Source organism: Podarcis filfolensis (assembly GCF_964270895.1).
Source record: "Podarcis filfolensis genome assembly, chromosome: 12".
Lineage (NCBI taxonomy): Eukaryota > Metazoa > Chordata > Lepidosauria > Squamata > Lacertidae > Podarcis > Podarcis filfolensis.
Window position 1 is genome coordinate 56882562 of NC_139614.1, and position 15117 is coordinate 56897678.

A 15117-nucleotide genomic window follows, 5' to 3' on the forward strand; every position below is an offset into this window, starting at 1 on the left:
ACCTGCATTATATCTTTATTACACAAAGTTTCTCTATTGCAATTATTTTATCCTTCTTCTTCTGGGGCTTTTATCTTGAATTTTGAATCCTGCCTGCGATTTTGTTAAAGTGGTAAATCTTCAGGCAGCTAACACGTTCCTTAAATTGCAAATTTAAACCCCCTCCTCCAAGTCCTGGCCACTGCCATATTCACAACATGCCAGTTACTGAAAAGTGAAAGAATAAAAGAGTATCGTGGTGGCATTATGCGTTTGTTAGAGCAGAGCTGAGGAACCCCACGGCTTCTCCTGGGGACGATCTATTCAGGGAGGCCTGGCTCTCTGCTCTCGGAGCAGCCGAGAAGGTGATCTGCCTACCTGGCCCTCTTCTCCATCTGCTGGCCCTCCTGCTCTTGAGGAAGCTAGTCTTTCCCCACCTTTGGTCATCAGAGAGAAGCCTGCCCTGCCCACCCCATGAGGACTGGCAGCTTGAGAGCCCACCTGGCCTCAATCCACCAGAGGAGGGGGGGGGCTAGATTAAATCCTGGGCCAACACGGGTGACAGAGCCCCCAGAAGACACAGAACCAAAGGAGTTGCTCCCTTTGGGAAGATCTGCTCTGGGGGAGAGCAAGGGCAAGGAGCACCTCCTCAACGTCTTCTATGGGGATGGTCTTGCCCTAATGGTTTTAACTGGTTTTTTAAAATGTGTGTGTGTGGTTTGCTGGTTTTGGGAGGAGGGATTGCGAAAGTGAGCAGCCATGGGCCATTTCTGAGAAATCACATGATTATAAAGAAAACCCTGTTTGGGTCCAGAAACCAACAGTCAGGAAGGGTGTATTGCTTTTCTTGCTGGCCATTTCCTTCTTTTGTTTGGGTGACCTTTCAATGCAAAACAGGATACTAATCTCTCTACTCTTGGCAAACAGGAAGAACATAAGAACATATGAAGAGCCCTTCTGGATCTGGCCAGCCGCCCATCGAGTCACAGACTCATAGACCTGAAGAGTTGGAAGGGACCCCCAGGATCATCCAGTCCACCCCCCCCCACAATGCAGCTGTCCCACACGGGGATTGAACCTGCAACCTTGGCGTTTTCAGCACCACACATTAACCAGCAGAGTTCTCCAGTCCAGCCTCCTGTTCTCACAGTGACCAGCCAGATGCCCCCAAGGGAAGCCTGCAAGCAGGAGCTGAGCTCAAGAACAACTCTCCCCTCCTGGAGTTTCCAGCAGCTGCAATTCAGAAGCATCGCTGCCTCCAGCTGTGGCTAACTCCAGCTGTGCACAAACATTATTTCACATGCATGTAACTTCAGTGACTCATATGTGCTGTGAAGGCAACAAATGTGTGTTTGTAAACGTATCTGGCATACAGGTATGTTCATCAGAGTGGCATTGATGAGGATGAGGATGGTGAAATACATAATAAAAATAAGAACAAAAACCAATAATCCCCCTTGCACAACACATATAAAAGTGCTTTGGATGTCAATCTGCCAAAGGCCTTGTTGGAGAAGAGTGTTTTCGCCTGGCACCTAAAGATGCATAATGAAGGTGCCAGACGAGCCTCCCTGGGGAGAGCATTCCCCAGACGGGGAGCCACTGCAGAAAAGGCCCTGTTCTTGTGTTGACACCCTCTGGACCCCTTGAGGAGGAGGCACATGAAGAAGGATCTCTCACGTACAGGTGGGGTTGACCACAGATCCTTTTCCAGGACACACTCAGTGGCGAAATTGAGACTGCACAACCAGCACAAATGCCCAGAGAAAGGTGGGGAGAAGCTTCTGCAGGTAGCAGTTGGGCAGCAGGACCCGGCTGAGGTTTTGCAAGTCAGTGCAAGATCTCAACTCCTCTGTGTTTGTTTTCTTTACAAACTGCATGGGTGTCCCCACAAGCAGTGGAAGGGGGGATGAGCCCCTCTGGAGATTTTTGTCCATTTCTTCTCATGGAGCAACCAGCCCACGTTCCCAGAGTGGAGAGAGCTTGTTCTTTGGGATCTGCAGCCTGGGAATCAGCTCTATTGCACAGTATGTTTCCAAGCACAATTCAAAGTGTTGGTGTTGACCTTTAAAGCCCTAAATGGCCTCAGCCCAGTATAGAAGCGTCTCCATCCACATCATTCTGCCCGGACACAGAGGTCCAGTGCTGAGGGGCCTTCTGCGGTTCCCTCCCTGCGAAAAGTGAAGCTACAGGGAGCCAGGCAGAGGGCCTTCTCGGTGGTGGCGCCCGCCCTGTGGAACGTCCTCCCATCAGATGTCAAAGAGATAAACAACTACCTGACATTTAGAAGACATCTGAAGGCAGCCCTGTTCAGGGAAGCTTTTAATGTGTGACATTTTAATGTATTTTTCATCTTTATTGGAAGCCGCCCAGAGTGGCTGGGGAAATCCAGCCAGATGGGTGGGGTACAAATAAACAACAACAACAACAACAACAACAACAACAACAACAACAACAATAATTGGTGATGCAGGAGTGAGGAGTTTATCTGCCTCCTTTTTACAGTACACACAGAATGCTAGAATCCTAGAATGGTAGAGTCCAAAGGTCATCTAGCCCAAGCCCCTGCAATGCAAGAATCTCATCTAAAGCATCCATGACAGGTGACCATCCAACATCTGCTTATAAATCTCCAAGGCAGGAAAGTCCACCACCTCCTGAGGGAGACCATTCCACTGTCAAACTGCTTTTACTGTCTGAAAGTTTTTCCTGATATTTAGCCAGAATCTCCTTTCTTGTAACATGATGCCATTGGTTCGAGTCCTACCCTCTGGAGAAGGAGAATACAAGCTTGGTGCATCTTCCACGGGACAGCTCTTGAGATATGTGAAGATGGCTCTCATATCTCCTCTCAGTCTCCTCTTTTCCAGGCTAAACATCCCCAACCTCATCAACTGTTACTCCTAAGACTTGGTCTCCAGACTCTTGATCCCCTTGGTCGCCCTCCTCTGCCCACCTTCTAGCTTCTCAACATCCTTCTTAAATTGTGGCGCCCAGATCTAGACTCAGTATTCCAGGTGTGGTCTGGCATCTGGAAGGGAATGGCATCCCGGTAGCAACTGGCTTTCTTCTGTTGTGAGGAGACGGTCAATCAGTTCCTTCCTTAGCAGACCGCAAGCTTCACATGGGCCCACAGTGTGATGCAGCAGCAAAAAAGGCTAAGGCTATTCCACGCTGCCTCAACAGAAGTCTAGTGTCCCGATCAAGGGCAGTACAGTGGTACCTCGGGTTACATACGCTTCAGGTTACGTATGCTTCAGGTCACAGACTCCGCTAACCCAGAAATAGTGCTTCAGGTTAAGAACTTTGCTTCAGGATAAGAACAGAAATTGTGCTCTGGCGGCGCGGCAGCAGCAGCAGGAGGCCCCATTAGCTAAAGTGGTTCTTCAGGTTAAGAACAGTTTCAGGTTAAGAATGGACCTCCGGAACGAATTAAGTACTTAACCCGAGGTACCACTGTAATGCGTCTATGGCACATGGTCTGACTCTGTATAAGGCTGCCTCCTATGCCTCTGAATACCCCAAGTGTGGGGAAAGCCACTGAGCTGACGTCTTGCTTGTGAGTTTCCTGTCATGGCATCTGGTTTGCAGAGGCATCCGGCTGCTGGACAATGATAGACCCCTTTTGCCTGACCCCTCAGCCGGACTCTTTTGATGCTATTGTGTTCTCCTTTTATGGATACAGAAAGGTAGCCGTGTTGGTCTGCCATAGTCAAAACAAAAAATTTTTTTTCCTTCCAGTAGCACCTTAAAGACCAACTAAGTTGGTATCTGAGTGTATCTGAAGTGTATCTGAGTGTATCTGAAGTGTATCTGAAGAAGTGTATCTGAAGTGTATCTGAAGAAGTGTGCATGCACACGAAAGCTCATACCAAGAACTAACTTAGTTGGTCTTTAAGGTGCTACTGGAAGGAAAAATTTTTTTTTCCTTTTATGGATGTGCAATTGGATGAATCAACTGAGAAGAAAACACTTTCGCTTTCCATGTGTCCAACATTCGGCTATTACTGTGCACTCAAAACCTGCATCAGACTCAGAGCTCTGAGAGGGACGGGGAGAGTCAGAGGCTGCCAGAAGTTGCAGAGAGAAACAGCCAGACCAGCAACACCTCCAGGCTGAGAAAACTGCCCAGCAGAAGTCAAGGTAGTGAACCCCCCCCCCCGCTGTTCTGGTGGAATTAAGCAGAGGTGGGGATCCCCCCTGCAGGAGGAAATTGGGAGGGGGATTGGGGGGTGGGAAAATATTTTGCAAATGCCACAATGCGCCTTCTGCACTTGGTTTTTAAGGGGCGGTTGGTGGTTGGAGGCAAAATCTGCCCTCCTGGGTGATGCTCTAAAAGGGAGGGGAAAAGGGGGCACAGTACATGCCATGGACTCACCCCTTTCTGTTTTTATATATTTTTAATAAAATTTTCTGTTTTACAATTTAAAATACTCATTTTACATCCTTAAAATATCAGTGACTTCCCTTCTTTTCTTTCCAAGGTTCTTTTTGCATATCATAAATCCCTGCATATTTTACAAAAACTACACCAATTAGTATTCCATTATTACATCCCTCAAAACTTATTAACACTGTTGAATTTATCTTAATGCTGCCAGTGTTTTTGGCTGTACACAATTATTTTCCATATATTCAATAAACATTTTCCAATCTTCTTTAAACACATTTTCTTCTTGTTCTCTTATTCTATATCTTGAGTCTGCAAGCTGTGCATATTCAGTCAACTTCAGTTGCCGTTCTCCTTTGGTTGAGACCTCACTCGTTTTCCCTTTTGGGGCTAACAAAACACGGGCCGCAGTGGTGGCACACATAAATAACCTTTTTGGACACCTGGGAATTTCCGTCTGAATTATCCCCAACAGAAAGGGCTCATCTTTTGTTTCCCAGTCTAATAACAGATAATACATTTTAAACAAAAGTTTCTCTTTGTTTCGTAGAAGTTCTTTTTTGAATTGTCAGCTTTGGTCCGAAAAACCATTCTTCCTATCTACTTTAAACATTTCATGTGACAGATGGTATTGCAACCAATCCGTAATATGGCTCCTTACATTTTCCATTGATTTCAGTTTAGGTTCTGCCCCTGTAAAATACAGCAATTCCCTGTAAGTCACCCACTGTCTATCCATATTAACTCTCTTAATTGTAATAGCCTCAACAGGAGATAGCCATAAAGGTGTTTTCCTTTCCAGCATATTTTTATATTTCTCCCAAACTCTATACAGATTCTTCCTAAGGATATGGTCCATAAAACTTTTATAAATTTTCGCCTTTCCATACCAAAGTCATGCATGCCAGCCAAATTTTAAGTCATGACTTTCTGAGTCCAGGATTTACAAAAAGCATTCACCCCTTTTTGGAGGCGTGTGAAGGAGAGGTCAGGTGGTAGAAGTTTCCACAAACACCCTACCTCCAAAAAAGCACAGCCACCAGTTAGGTCCTTTCTCCTTCTTCCTGCGAGATGCAATGCTGCCCCCCCCCCCAGATTCCCAGACCATTAAAAACCTACAAGGAAGGAGATTGCACCACCTTCTGAGGGAGTCTGTTCCACCAAACAGTTCTTGCCTTCAGAAAGTTCCTCCTAAGGCTTAGTCAGAATCTTCTTTTTTGTAAATCAAATCCACTGGTTCGGGTCCTGCCCTCTGGAGCAACAGAAAACAAGCTTGCTCCCTCTTTGGTGTGACATTAAAGTACAGGTTTGGGGGTTCTGGCCGCAAACCTGTAAGGTTGTAAGTCCTCTAGCTCTGATTTGTGGGCTCCTCATTCTCCTCCTCTGTTCATTGTTCTGCTGTTGTAAAATAGCACAATTAAGAAATGCTGAAAATCAGCCTGCCAAGTTTACTGACCCCACAGTAAAAGTGACTAGATTGGGTTGACTGATTTGATCTTCTTGTGAAACTGACTAGAATGTAGAAGGGGCATTCTCAGGTGAAATCATTCGGTTTAGAGTTTGATATGTAACCCTGTTTACCCAGAACTTAGCTTATCTGCCTTTATTTCCTTATAGAGTCCTTTGTAGGTTCTCCATCGGTCGGAGAAAACAACAGAGCCCAACCAGAGAATATTGAGAAGCAAAGCAGCTCGTAAGCCTGATCTTTATTGATCTGTTGCAACAGGCTGCTCCCCTCACACGCAGGAAAGGAGGAAGACCCTGAACAAAGGTGTGCCTACCCTTATATAGACATTTTAAATTCCCTGCCCTGTTACTCAAGACCGCCCCCCCACAAACATCATACCTACATCACAGAAAAGATCTACAACAGAAATTTGAATGTTGTTGTTTTTCCTGTTTGCCAGGTTATCAGATAATGCCTTATCCGATCGCCTTTCCTGGTAGTCTGGCCATTCCTTTGAGATGGTAATCACTTAATTTCTGAGATAATGGGGAGGTTCCCTCACCCCCTCCCTCCTTGCAGAGAAACATTTGGTCAGTTTGGGAGTCAAAACGGTTTCAGGAGTGTGCCTCTCCAGACATGTGGTTTATATTTTTATGTACATGTTTGCTTGGTACATTTATGAACATTTATATATATATATGGGGACGCGGGTGGCGCTGTGGGTAAAAGCCTCAGCGCCTAGGGCTTGCCGATCAAAAGGTCGGCGGTTCTAATCCCCACGGCGGGGTGCGCTCCCGCTGTTCGGTCCCAGCGCCTGCCAACCTAGCAGTTCGAAAGCACCCCCGGGTGCAAGTAGATAAATAGGGACCGCTTACCAGCGGGAAGGTAAACGGCATTCTGTGTGCTGCGCTGGCTCGCCAGATGCAGCTTTGTCACGCTGGCCACGTGACCCGGAAGTGTCTGCGGACAGCGCTGGCCCCTGGCCTCTTGAGTGAGATGGGCGCACAACCCCAGAGTCTGTCAAGACTGGCCCGTACGGGCAGGGGTACCTTTACCATATATATATATATATAACCTTGAATTTTTTTATTACACTGCAAACGTTCTTGCCTTGTACAACAAGTAGGAATGGAAGGACCTCTAAGTTTTGGTTCTTCCAGTTTCTATGGTTCCCTTTTGGACTTGGACCCCTCACAAGGAGTTCATTTTTTCCCACTGGAGCCAAGGTAGAGGGCCAGCAACCTTTATCTCATTGAATGTTGCTTCCTTAGCTACCAGTCTTAGGTATCAGAGAGGACCGATTTACGTATTCCCCAAACTTTGTTTTTGGCTAAGGACTCCAGTAGCAGGAAAGTCCATGGAGTGAAACTGAGTTTCTGCAAATGACTTTTGGTGTTTTTAATGCAGGATTTCTGGACCACTGTGAACCTTGATGGCAGCTTATCTTTCTGCAACAGGCAACATGGCCAAAGGTGAGTCTATTCCTGATACTGACCATTCTGAGGTAGCACCACAAATTTCTGCATGGTTTGCTTATGACTTCAAGATGGCAGAGACTGGCAGAGAAGGATGAGCCCAGGGGAAACACATGTAATAAACGAAAATCTGCCCTTATTCCCTTATGAGGGACACAAGAGCCCTTACAGAGTCCTTTGTAGGTTCTCCATCGGTTGGAGAAAAGAACAGAGGCCAGCCAGAGAATATTGAGAAACAAAGCAGCTCGTAAGCCTGATCTTTATTGAACCGTTGCAACAGGCTGCTCCCCTCTCATGCAGGAAAGGAGGAGGACCCAGGACCCAGGTGTGCCCGCCCCTATATAGACATTTTTAAATTGCCCGCCTTGGAGTCCAAGACCACCCCCAGATACATCATACCTACATCAAAGAAAGGGTGGTCTACAACAGAAATATGAGTGCATTGTTTATCTCCTGTCTGGCAGGTTACCTATTAATGCTCACTTGATTGGATACCCTGGGGAGCCTGGCCAGGTTTTTGTAATGATAAATACTTAGTTCCTGAGCCAGGTCACAGGCTCACCCTATTCACACACACATACCCTTAAGACAGGATTTGTGAAGGAAAAGACAAAGGGGAGGCTTTTCCATTTTCCTTTGACCTTGCAGAGAAAACATTTGGTCAGTTTGGGAACCAAAATGGCTTCATGGCTGTTTTCCTGTGCTGCTTCAGACATGTGGTTTATATATTTATGTACGTGTTTTGCTTGGTACATTTATGAACATTTATTATACAGTGGTACCTCTGGTTGTGAACAGGATCCATTCCGGAGCCCTGTTCGCAACCTGAGCAGAACGCAACCCATGTCTGCCCGTCTGCGCGGGTCATGATTCATGCGCATGAGCATGATGTAATTTTGAGCATCTGCACATGTGCGAGCGGCAAAACCCGGAAGTAACCCTTTCCAGTACTTCTGGGTCGCCACGGGACACAACCTGAAAAGATTTAACCCAAAGCTTCTTTAACCTGAGGTATGACTGTATATATAAGACCTTAATTTTTTTATTTCAATCACCCCTTTGGGATTTTAATTTTTTCTTTAAAAATTCTTTGCCCCACAAAATGTTAACCTGGTATGTTTGCAAGTGTAGCAGTGCACATAGCTGGATATAGGATATCTCATAAAAATAACACATGTTGCATTTTGTTACTAAATTACTTGTGGCATTATAGCACTTTGGGAGAAACATTTTCTCAATAGTGGTCTATGCTTTACATTTAGCAGGAAGGTCCACCAATAACTGAAAAATTCAGTTTGTTTTGTTTCTGCCTTTTTGTGTGTTCCCAGGTGTCAAAGTTAGTTCTCTGGTCTCACACCTCTAACATACCCACAGCAGCACCACCTGATGAATCCCCTTAGGGCTTTCATCTTGACCATGTCGCCTTGTCCCTGGCATAGGTTTGGACATTTCATGAGAGAGATGTCTTTGCCTTTGCCTTTCTATGGGATTGCATTATTATTATTATTATTATTATTATTATTGGTGTTGGTCTTGCACTCTAGGAAAGTTGCTCAGTTGTTCAATATTTGCCCTGTTTTTGGCTTGATCAGGCCCTTACATAAAAATTATTTAAGCAAGCTTGCATTTGAAAAAACAACAACTTCACATTTATGATAAACAGCTGCTCAATGTTGCCTTTAAGGCCTATTTAAACACTGGAAAAACATTTCTTAACCTTCTTAAATCTTGGAGATGCCACTCGCATCCCCTTAATCAAGAAGGAGTGAGAAACGCAGACAGCCGAGGGGGCAACACCTAGGAAGGAGCAGTGAGCGCCCGAGAGAATGCACCTTGTCTATATGCATTGTCTGAAATGCCAAAGCTGTCTCTCAATAAAAGTTAATGGGAAACTTCCAGCAAGTCTTGGCTCAGTTCCAGGAGGGCAGGACATGCATTGCCACCACAAATCTCTGGAGTGCCGCTTATGGCTTCAAGGTGGCCACAAACAGGTCTTCTCCTTGGATCATGCTGAGGGTAGAAACTGTGGTCAGGGTGCCCACTGGAATGAAACACCACAACACATTTTCTGTGCGCCCTCAACTGGCAAGAGAAAAAGGGGTAGGAAATTTCCCTTGTACAGTGGAACCTCGGTTTTCGAACGTAATCTGTTCCAGAAGACCGTTCTAGTTCCAAAATGTTTGAGAACTGAAAATTCAATACAGAAGCCTCAACACAATAGGGAAACTCAAAATGGAAGCTGCGCAGCATGTTCAACTTCCGAAAAGTGTTTGAAAACCGAAGCATTTATTTCTGGGTTTACGGCATCCGAGTTCCAAAATGTTTGTCAACAAAGACATTCCAAAACAGAGGTTCCACTATGGCTTCAGTAGAATCACAACACTGCAAAGTTGGAAGGGACCTCAAGGGTCATCTAATAATAATAATACTTTAATATTAATTTATTACTTACACTCCGCCCATTTGGTTCGAGGCCCCCAGCCACTCTGGGTGGCTTCCAACAGAACATTAAAAACATGACGAGTTTGTAATTTTTGTTGTAATTTTGCACTGAAAATAAATAAATTATTAAAAATAAATAAATGATAAAACATCAAACTTTAAAAACTTCCCTAAAGAGGGCTGCCTTCAGATGTCTTCTAAAAGTTTACGGCATGTAATGCCTTAAGAGAGAATATTATGAAAATGATATACAGGTGGTACATGACCCCAGTCAAGCTTGCAAAAATTTACCATTTGCCCGATAACAAATGTTGGAAATGTAAAGAAACTGAAGGTACATTCTTTCACCTTTGGTGGACGTGCCCAAAGATCAAGGCTTTCTGGGAGATGATCTATAATGAAATGAAAAAGGTATTTAAATATACCTTCTTGAAGAAACCAGAGGCCTTTCTCCTGGGCATCGTGGGCCAATTGGTGCCAAAGAAGGATAGAACTTTCTTTATGTATGCCACGACAGCAGCAAGAATACTTATTGCAAAGTATTGGAAGACACAAGATCTACCCACTCTGGAAGAATGGCAGATGAAGGTGATGGACTATATGGAACTGGCAGAAATGACTGGCAGAATCCGAGACCAGGGAGAAGAGTCGGTGGAAGAAGATTGGAAGAAATTTAAAGACTATTTACAGAAATATTGTAAAATTAATGAATGATAGAATGATGTTGGATAAAAAGTTAAGTGGTTGCTAGCTATAACGCTATAAGGAATATGAAAAAATGGACTATTAACAGGTTAAAATTTAAGGTTATAATATTTTAAGATTGAGGACTAGGATAAACAAAGAGGGAAAGGATTTGCTGAACTAATAATTTGAATTGGAATAAAAAAAAGGGAGGTGCGAGGAGGTCTGGGAAATAAGCATATGAAAAATAAGTGATGGAAAGATGGAATTGTTTTTTAACTATTTTTATTTCGTATTTTTCTTTTTTTCTTTTTTCATTCTGTAAAATCTTAATAAATATCTTTAAAACAACAACAGATGTCTTCTAAAAGTCAGGTAGTTGTTTATTAATCTAGTCTGATCCCCTGCAATGCAGGAATCGCAACTACCGCACCTGTGGCACGTGGCTAGCCAACCTCTGCTTAAAAACCTCCACGGAAGGAAAGTCTGATGCTCTTGGCATCAGAAAGTTCTTCTTGACATTTAGTCAGAATCGCCTTTCTTGTAAAACAAATTAGGTAACTAATAAGTAGCACGCCTATGAAACATTTGTAAGACTTTTTTTTGTGTGTGTGTGTTAGTCTCAGGAACTTTGCTGAAATGGTATTTTTTATCTCTTATTTAGCCAGAGCAGACAAAGAATTGAGAATTTTGCTCATTGGCAAAACCGGATCCGGGAAGAGCGCAACAGGAAACACCATCCTGGGGTCTGAGAAATTTAAAAGCACATATGCACTTGCTTCAACAACTCAGATATGTGAATGTAAAAAAGCCCCTGTACAGGGCAGGACAGTTGTTGTTGTTGACACACCTGGGTTCTTTGATACAAAAATTAAGGAACGCTTCACGCAAAATGAGCTTAAGGAGTGCATTGATATGGTCTCTCCTGGAGCTCACGCCATCCTCATCGTGATAAAAGCAGGAAAGATCACAAAGGAGGACCAGGAAATATTTCAGGGAGTGAAAAGGCTCTTCAAGGATGAAGGAAAGAAGTATCTGATACTTTTAGTCACCTATAAAGATGACTTAGATAAGAATCATTTAACTATAAATGACTTCATAGCAGGCGCTGAGGGGCACCTGAAGGAACTGATTGAGATGTCCGAAAGACGAATGATTGCTTTTAACAATGTGGCTGATGAAGAAGAAAAGGAGAGTCAGGTAAAGGAGCTCATTGAGATGATTGATGGCTTGGTGGTACTCAATGGCAGAACACCACTGTACACCGAGGAGCAATTCAATAAGGACATGTCTTGGTGGAGTTGGCTTACGTCTTGCTGGAGATAAGGCTTAAGTTATTGTAAGTTTAAGTTAAGTCTGCTGCAACTGGATTTCTGATGGACAGGGCCAATCCTGAATGTATTGGATTTGTGACCATTTCGCTCATTTGCCTTCAGTAGCACTAAAGCTCTGCTGGATGAAATATTCATTGTCTCTGGTCTGTTTTGGGGCGAATCCTGCAACATGTTTAAGTTTTTACTCTCCTAACTATACACTGGAGTTCTGCTGTGGAGCAATACTGAGTAGAATTCCATGACAATAACTTCTATTTCTGTTGATACATTAAATGATTTATAAAACTACAAGTGAGGAACTCAAACTATATCCTTGTTCTTCCTGTGTGTGGCAATTATTCTGTCCCTGGTGTTTCTTCCTGTCCTCATAAGATGTTATGTCTTTCTTTCCCTGGTTTTTGCTGTTATCCGTCATATCAGATTGTTGTTTCTGAAATTTCTCCATCGCTCCATCCCATGCTTCGTTGTTTTGCAACTTTTAACAACAGCTGAAAAATCACTCTGTCCCAATAAATGACCTGTTTTCACCATTGCGCATTTATTTGGAATGCAAATGTTTCATTTCTCCTGTTCCATTTAATTTTCCCATAAATCTTTTCATTAGGCTTTTCAGTATTGATATACTGAAGCAAAAGCAAAAACAAATTGTGGAAATATTCAAATAAAAATTACATTATAAATACCACCCCAGCCACTTCACTTATGGTTCTTGGGCTTAATAGATTATTCAATTTAAAGAAATGATATTAATCTTATTTCTTTTTCTTTTTAAAAATTCTTACAACATAATACAATATCATGTAAACATTGAGTCAAACATCCCACTCTAGCCCAGAAGGCAGAGTTTAGGAAATGCATAAAAAATAACTCCCAAATAACACAGGTGAGTTCGTACTACAGACAACTGTTTGCACAGAAGGCAAGACACAGTTTATGCTAACCCAGCTGTTTTTTTAAAGGAAGTCTTGCTTTCATTTTTGTTGTTGTTGTTTAGTCGTTTAGTCGTGTCCGCCTCTTCGTGACCCCCTGGACCAGAGCACGCTGGTAGCTGGACCAGAACTCATGCTGGTAGCTTCGAGAACACTGTCCCACCATCTCGTCCTCTATCGTCCCCTTCTCCTTGTGCCCTCCATCTTTCCCAACATCAGGGTCTTTTCCAGGGAGTCTTCTCATGAGGTGGCCAAAGTATTGGAGCGTCAGCTTTAGGATCTGTCCTTCCAGTGAGCACTCAGGGCTGATTTCCTTAAGAATGGATAGGTTTGGTCTTCTTGCAGTCCATGGGACTCTCCAGAGTCTCCTCCAGCACCAGAATTCAAAAGCATCCATTCTTCGGCGATCAGCCTTCTTGATGGTCCAGCTCTCACTTCCATACATCACTACTGGGAAAACCATAGCTTTTACTATACGGACCTTTGTTGGCAAGGTGATGTCTCTGCTTTTTAAGATGCTGTCTAGGTTTGCCATCGCCTTTCTCCCAAGAAGCAGGCGTCTTTTAATTTCGTGACTGCTGTCACCATCTGCAGTGATCATGGAGCCCAAGAAAGTAAAATCTCTCACTGCCTCCATTTCTTCCCCTTCTATTTGCCAGGAGGTGATGGGCCCAGTGGCCATGATCTTCGTTTTTTTGATGTTGAGCTTCAGACCATATTTTGCGCTCTCCTCTTTCACCCTCATTAAAAGGTTCTTTAATTCCTCCTCACTTTTTGCCATCAAGGTTGTGTCATCTGCATATCTGAGGTTGTTGATATTTCTTCCGGCAATCTTAATTCCAGCTTGGGATTCATCCAGCCCAGCCTTTCGCATGATGTATTCTGCATATAAATTAAATAAGCAGGGAGACAAAATATCTGAGGTTGTTGATATTTCTTCCGGCGAATAAATATAATTTTTAGCCATGCACATAATAAAGCTGTACAGATTGGTTGCAAAAGAGTCTTTGTGCTTCAAACCTTGTGCCAATTTTATTTTGTTAGCCTTTCTCTCTCTCTCAGAAGTGTGATTTTATCATACCACAAAAGCTCACACCTTTCCTTGAGTTTGTATACATACTTAAGGCATACTCCACAAGTGTCCTGGGAAAACTGGGATATCCTGTTTTTCTCCGGGAAGAGAACAGTGGCCATTTTGGTTGTTGTGATATCACACAATTTCACAGCACAATTTCCCTCCCCCAATATAAAGTGCTTTTTTCAGGGCTGTGATCTTGCCTTAAAATGCACATTTGGGGGTGCCATGCCCCTAAAAGTGCTTTAATTGGGGGGGGGGCACAGTGTGAAATCACGTGAGATCACAGCGACCAAAATAGCCAACATACAGGAAGGCAATGCCCCAGATTTTGGCTTTGAAGTGTTGGAGGGTATCCTTAAGATACATATGTAAGAGGCTTGTTTGTAATTATATTTTGGGAATAATTCATATTCTTGTGTAGCTGCATTGTTTTATACTTTCTGGGTGTCCCATGATCATATTACAAATCAAGCACAGCTAGTCGTGGCCCCTTTTCCTTTTTCCAAGTATTTCTTTTCTGATCTCGTGGGGGACCCCAAGGGCCTCAAAAGACAGCTCTATCGCTTTACGAAACTGCTGAGAAAGCCTTTACTCTTATCGCAAGAACACAAGTCGCTATACACGCAGCACACGCAATACAAAGCGCAATAGCTGTTGCAACAAAATGTATTTATGTGAAGGCCACGCAGACACGGTGAATTAAAGCTATGTCAGCGAATGGCGCGCTAAATGAAATGTATCTAAATGAGTTTTTGGTTAATAACAGCTAGTTTGCTTCCTTGAATGAGGGAATGAGAAATGTTTCTATGCATATGATTGGAGGAAAATTTAATGCTTTGTGTATGAAACCTGTAAGTAACCTCCCCCCACCCCGGTGTTTGGGGGGTGGGGTTCAGTCTTTGTGGAAGTGATCCCGCTGAACCTATTGCTTGGAAAGTAATAAAATCATTGGACTCTTATCTCCTCCTGGCTCCTGAGTTTTACTGGCAAGACCCAGGAATTACAGTGGTACCTCGGATTAAGAACTTAATTCATTCTGGAGGTCCGTTCTTAACCTGAAACTGTTCTTAACCTGAAGCACCACTTTAGCTAATGGGGCCTCCTGCTGCCGCCGCGCCGCCAGACCACGATTTCTGTTCTCATCCTGAAGCACAGTTCTTAACCTGAAGCACTATTTCTGGGTTAGCGGAGTCTGTAACCTGAAGCGTCTGTAACCTGAAGCGTATGTAACCCGAGGTACCACTGTACAGCATGTTTGCCTGCAACAATGTGAACAAATTTTTCTTCTGAAAGTCTAGCCCAGAGTAAACAGTTTCAGAACCACTGCAATAGCCCTGCTTCCATCTTCCTGACAGCCCC

General features: G+C 43.7%; 1 protein-coding gene across 2 annotated transcripts in view; it reads left to right on the top strand.

Annotated features, from left to right (window-relative positions):
• Positions 1 to 3908: 3908 nt before the first annotated feature.
• LOC310746205 (GTPase IMAP family member 9-like) overlaps positions 3909 to 15117 on the top strand; it is a 56185-nt gene continuing 44976 nt past the window's right edge. The window contains exons 1-3 of one of the 2 annotated variants that reach the window (XM_083580047.1): positions 3909 to 4122; positions 7224 to 7288; positions 11082 to 13450. In XM_083580047.1, the coding sequence (XP_083436173.1) occupies positions 7249 to 7288; positions 11082 to 11743 (702 nt within the window). In that variant the 5' untranslated portion in view covers positions 3909 to 4122; positions 7224 to 7248 and the 3' untranslated portion in view covers positions 11744 to 13450. Of the gene's footprint in view, positions 4123 to 7223; positions 7289 to 11081; positions 13451 to 15117 lie in introns of those variants that run through there. The other variant, XM_083580046.1, reaches the window with a different exon arrangement.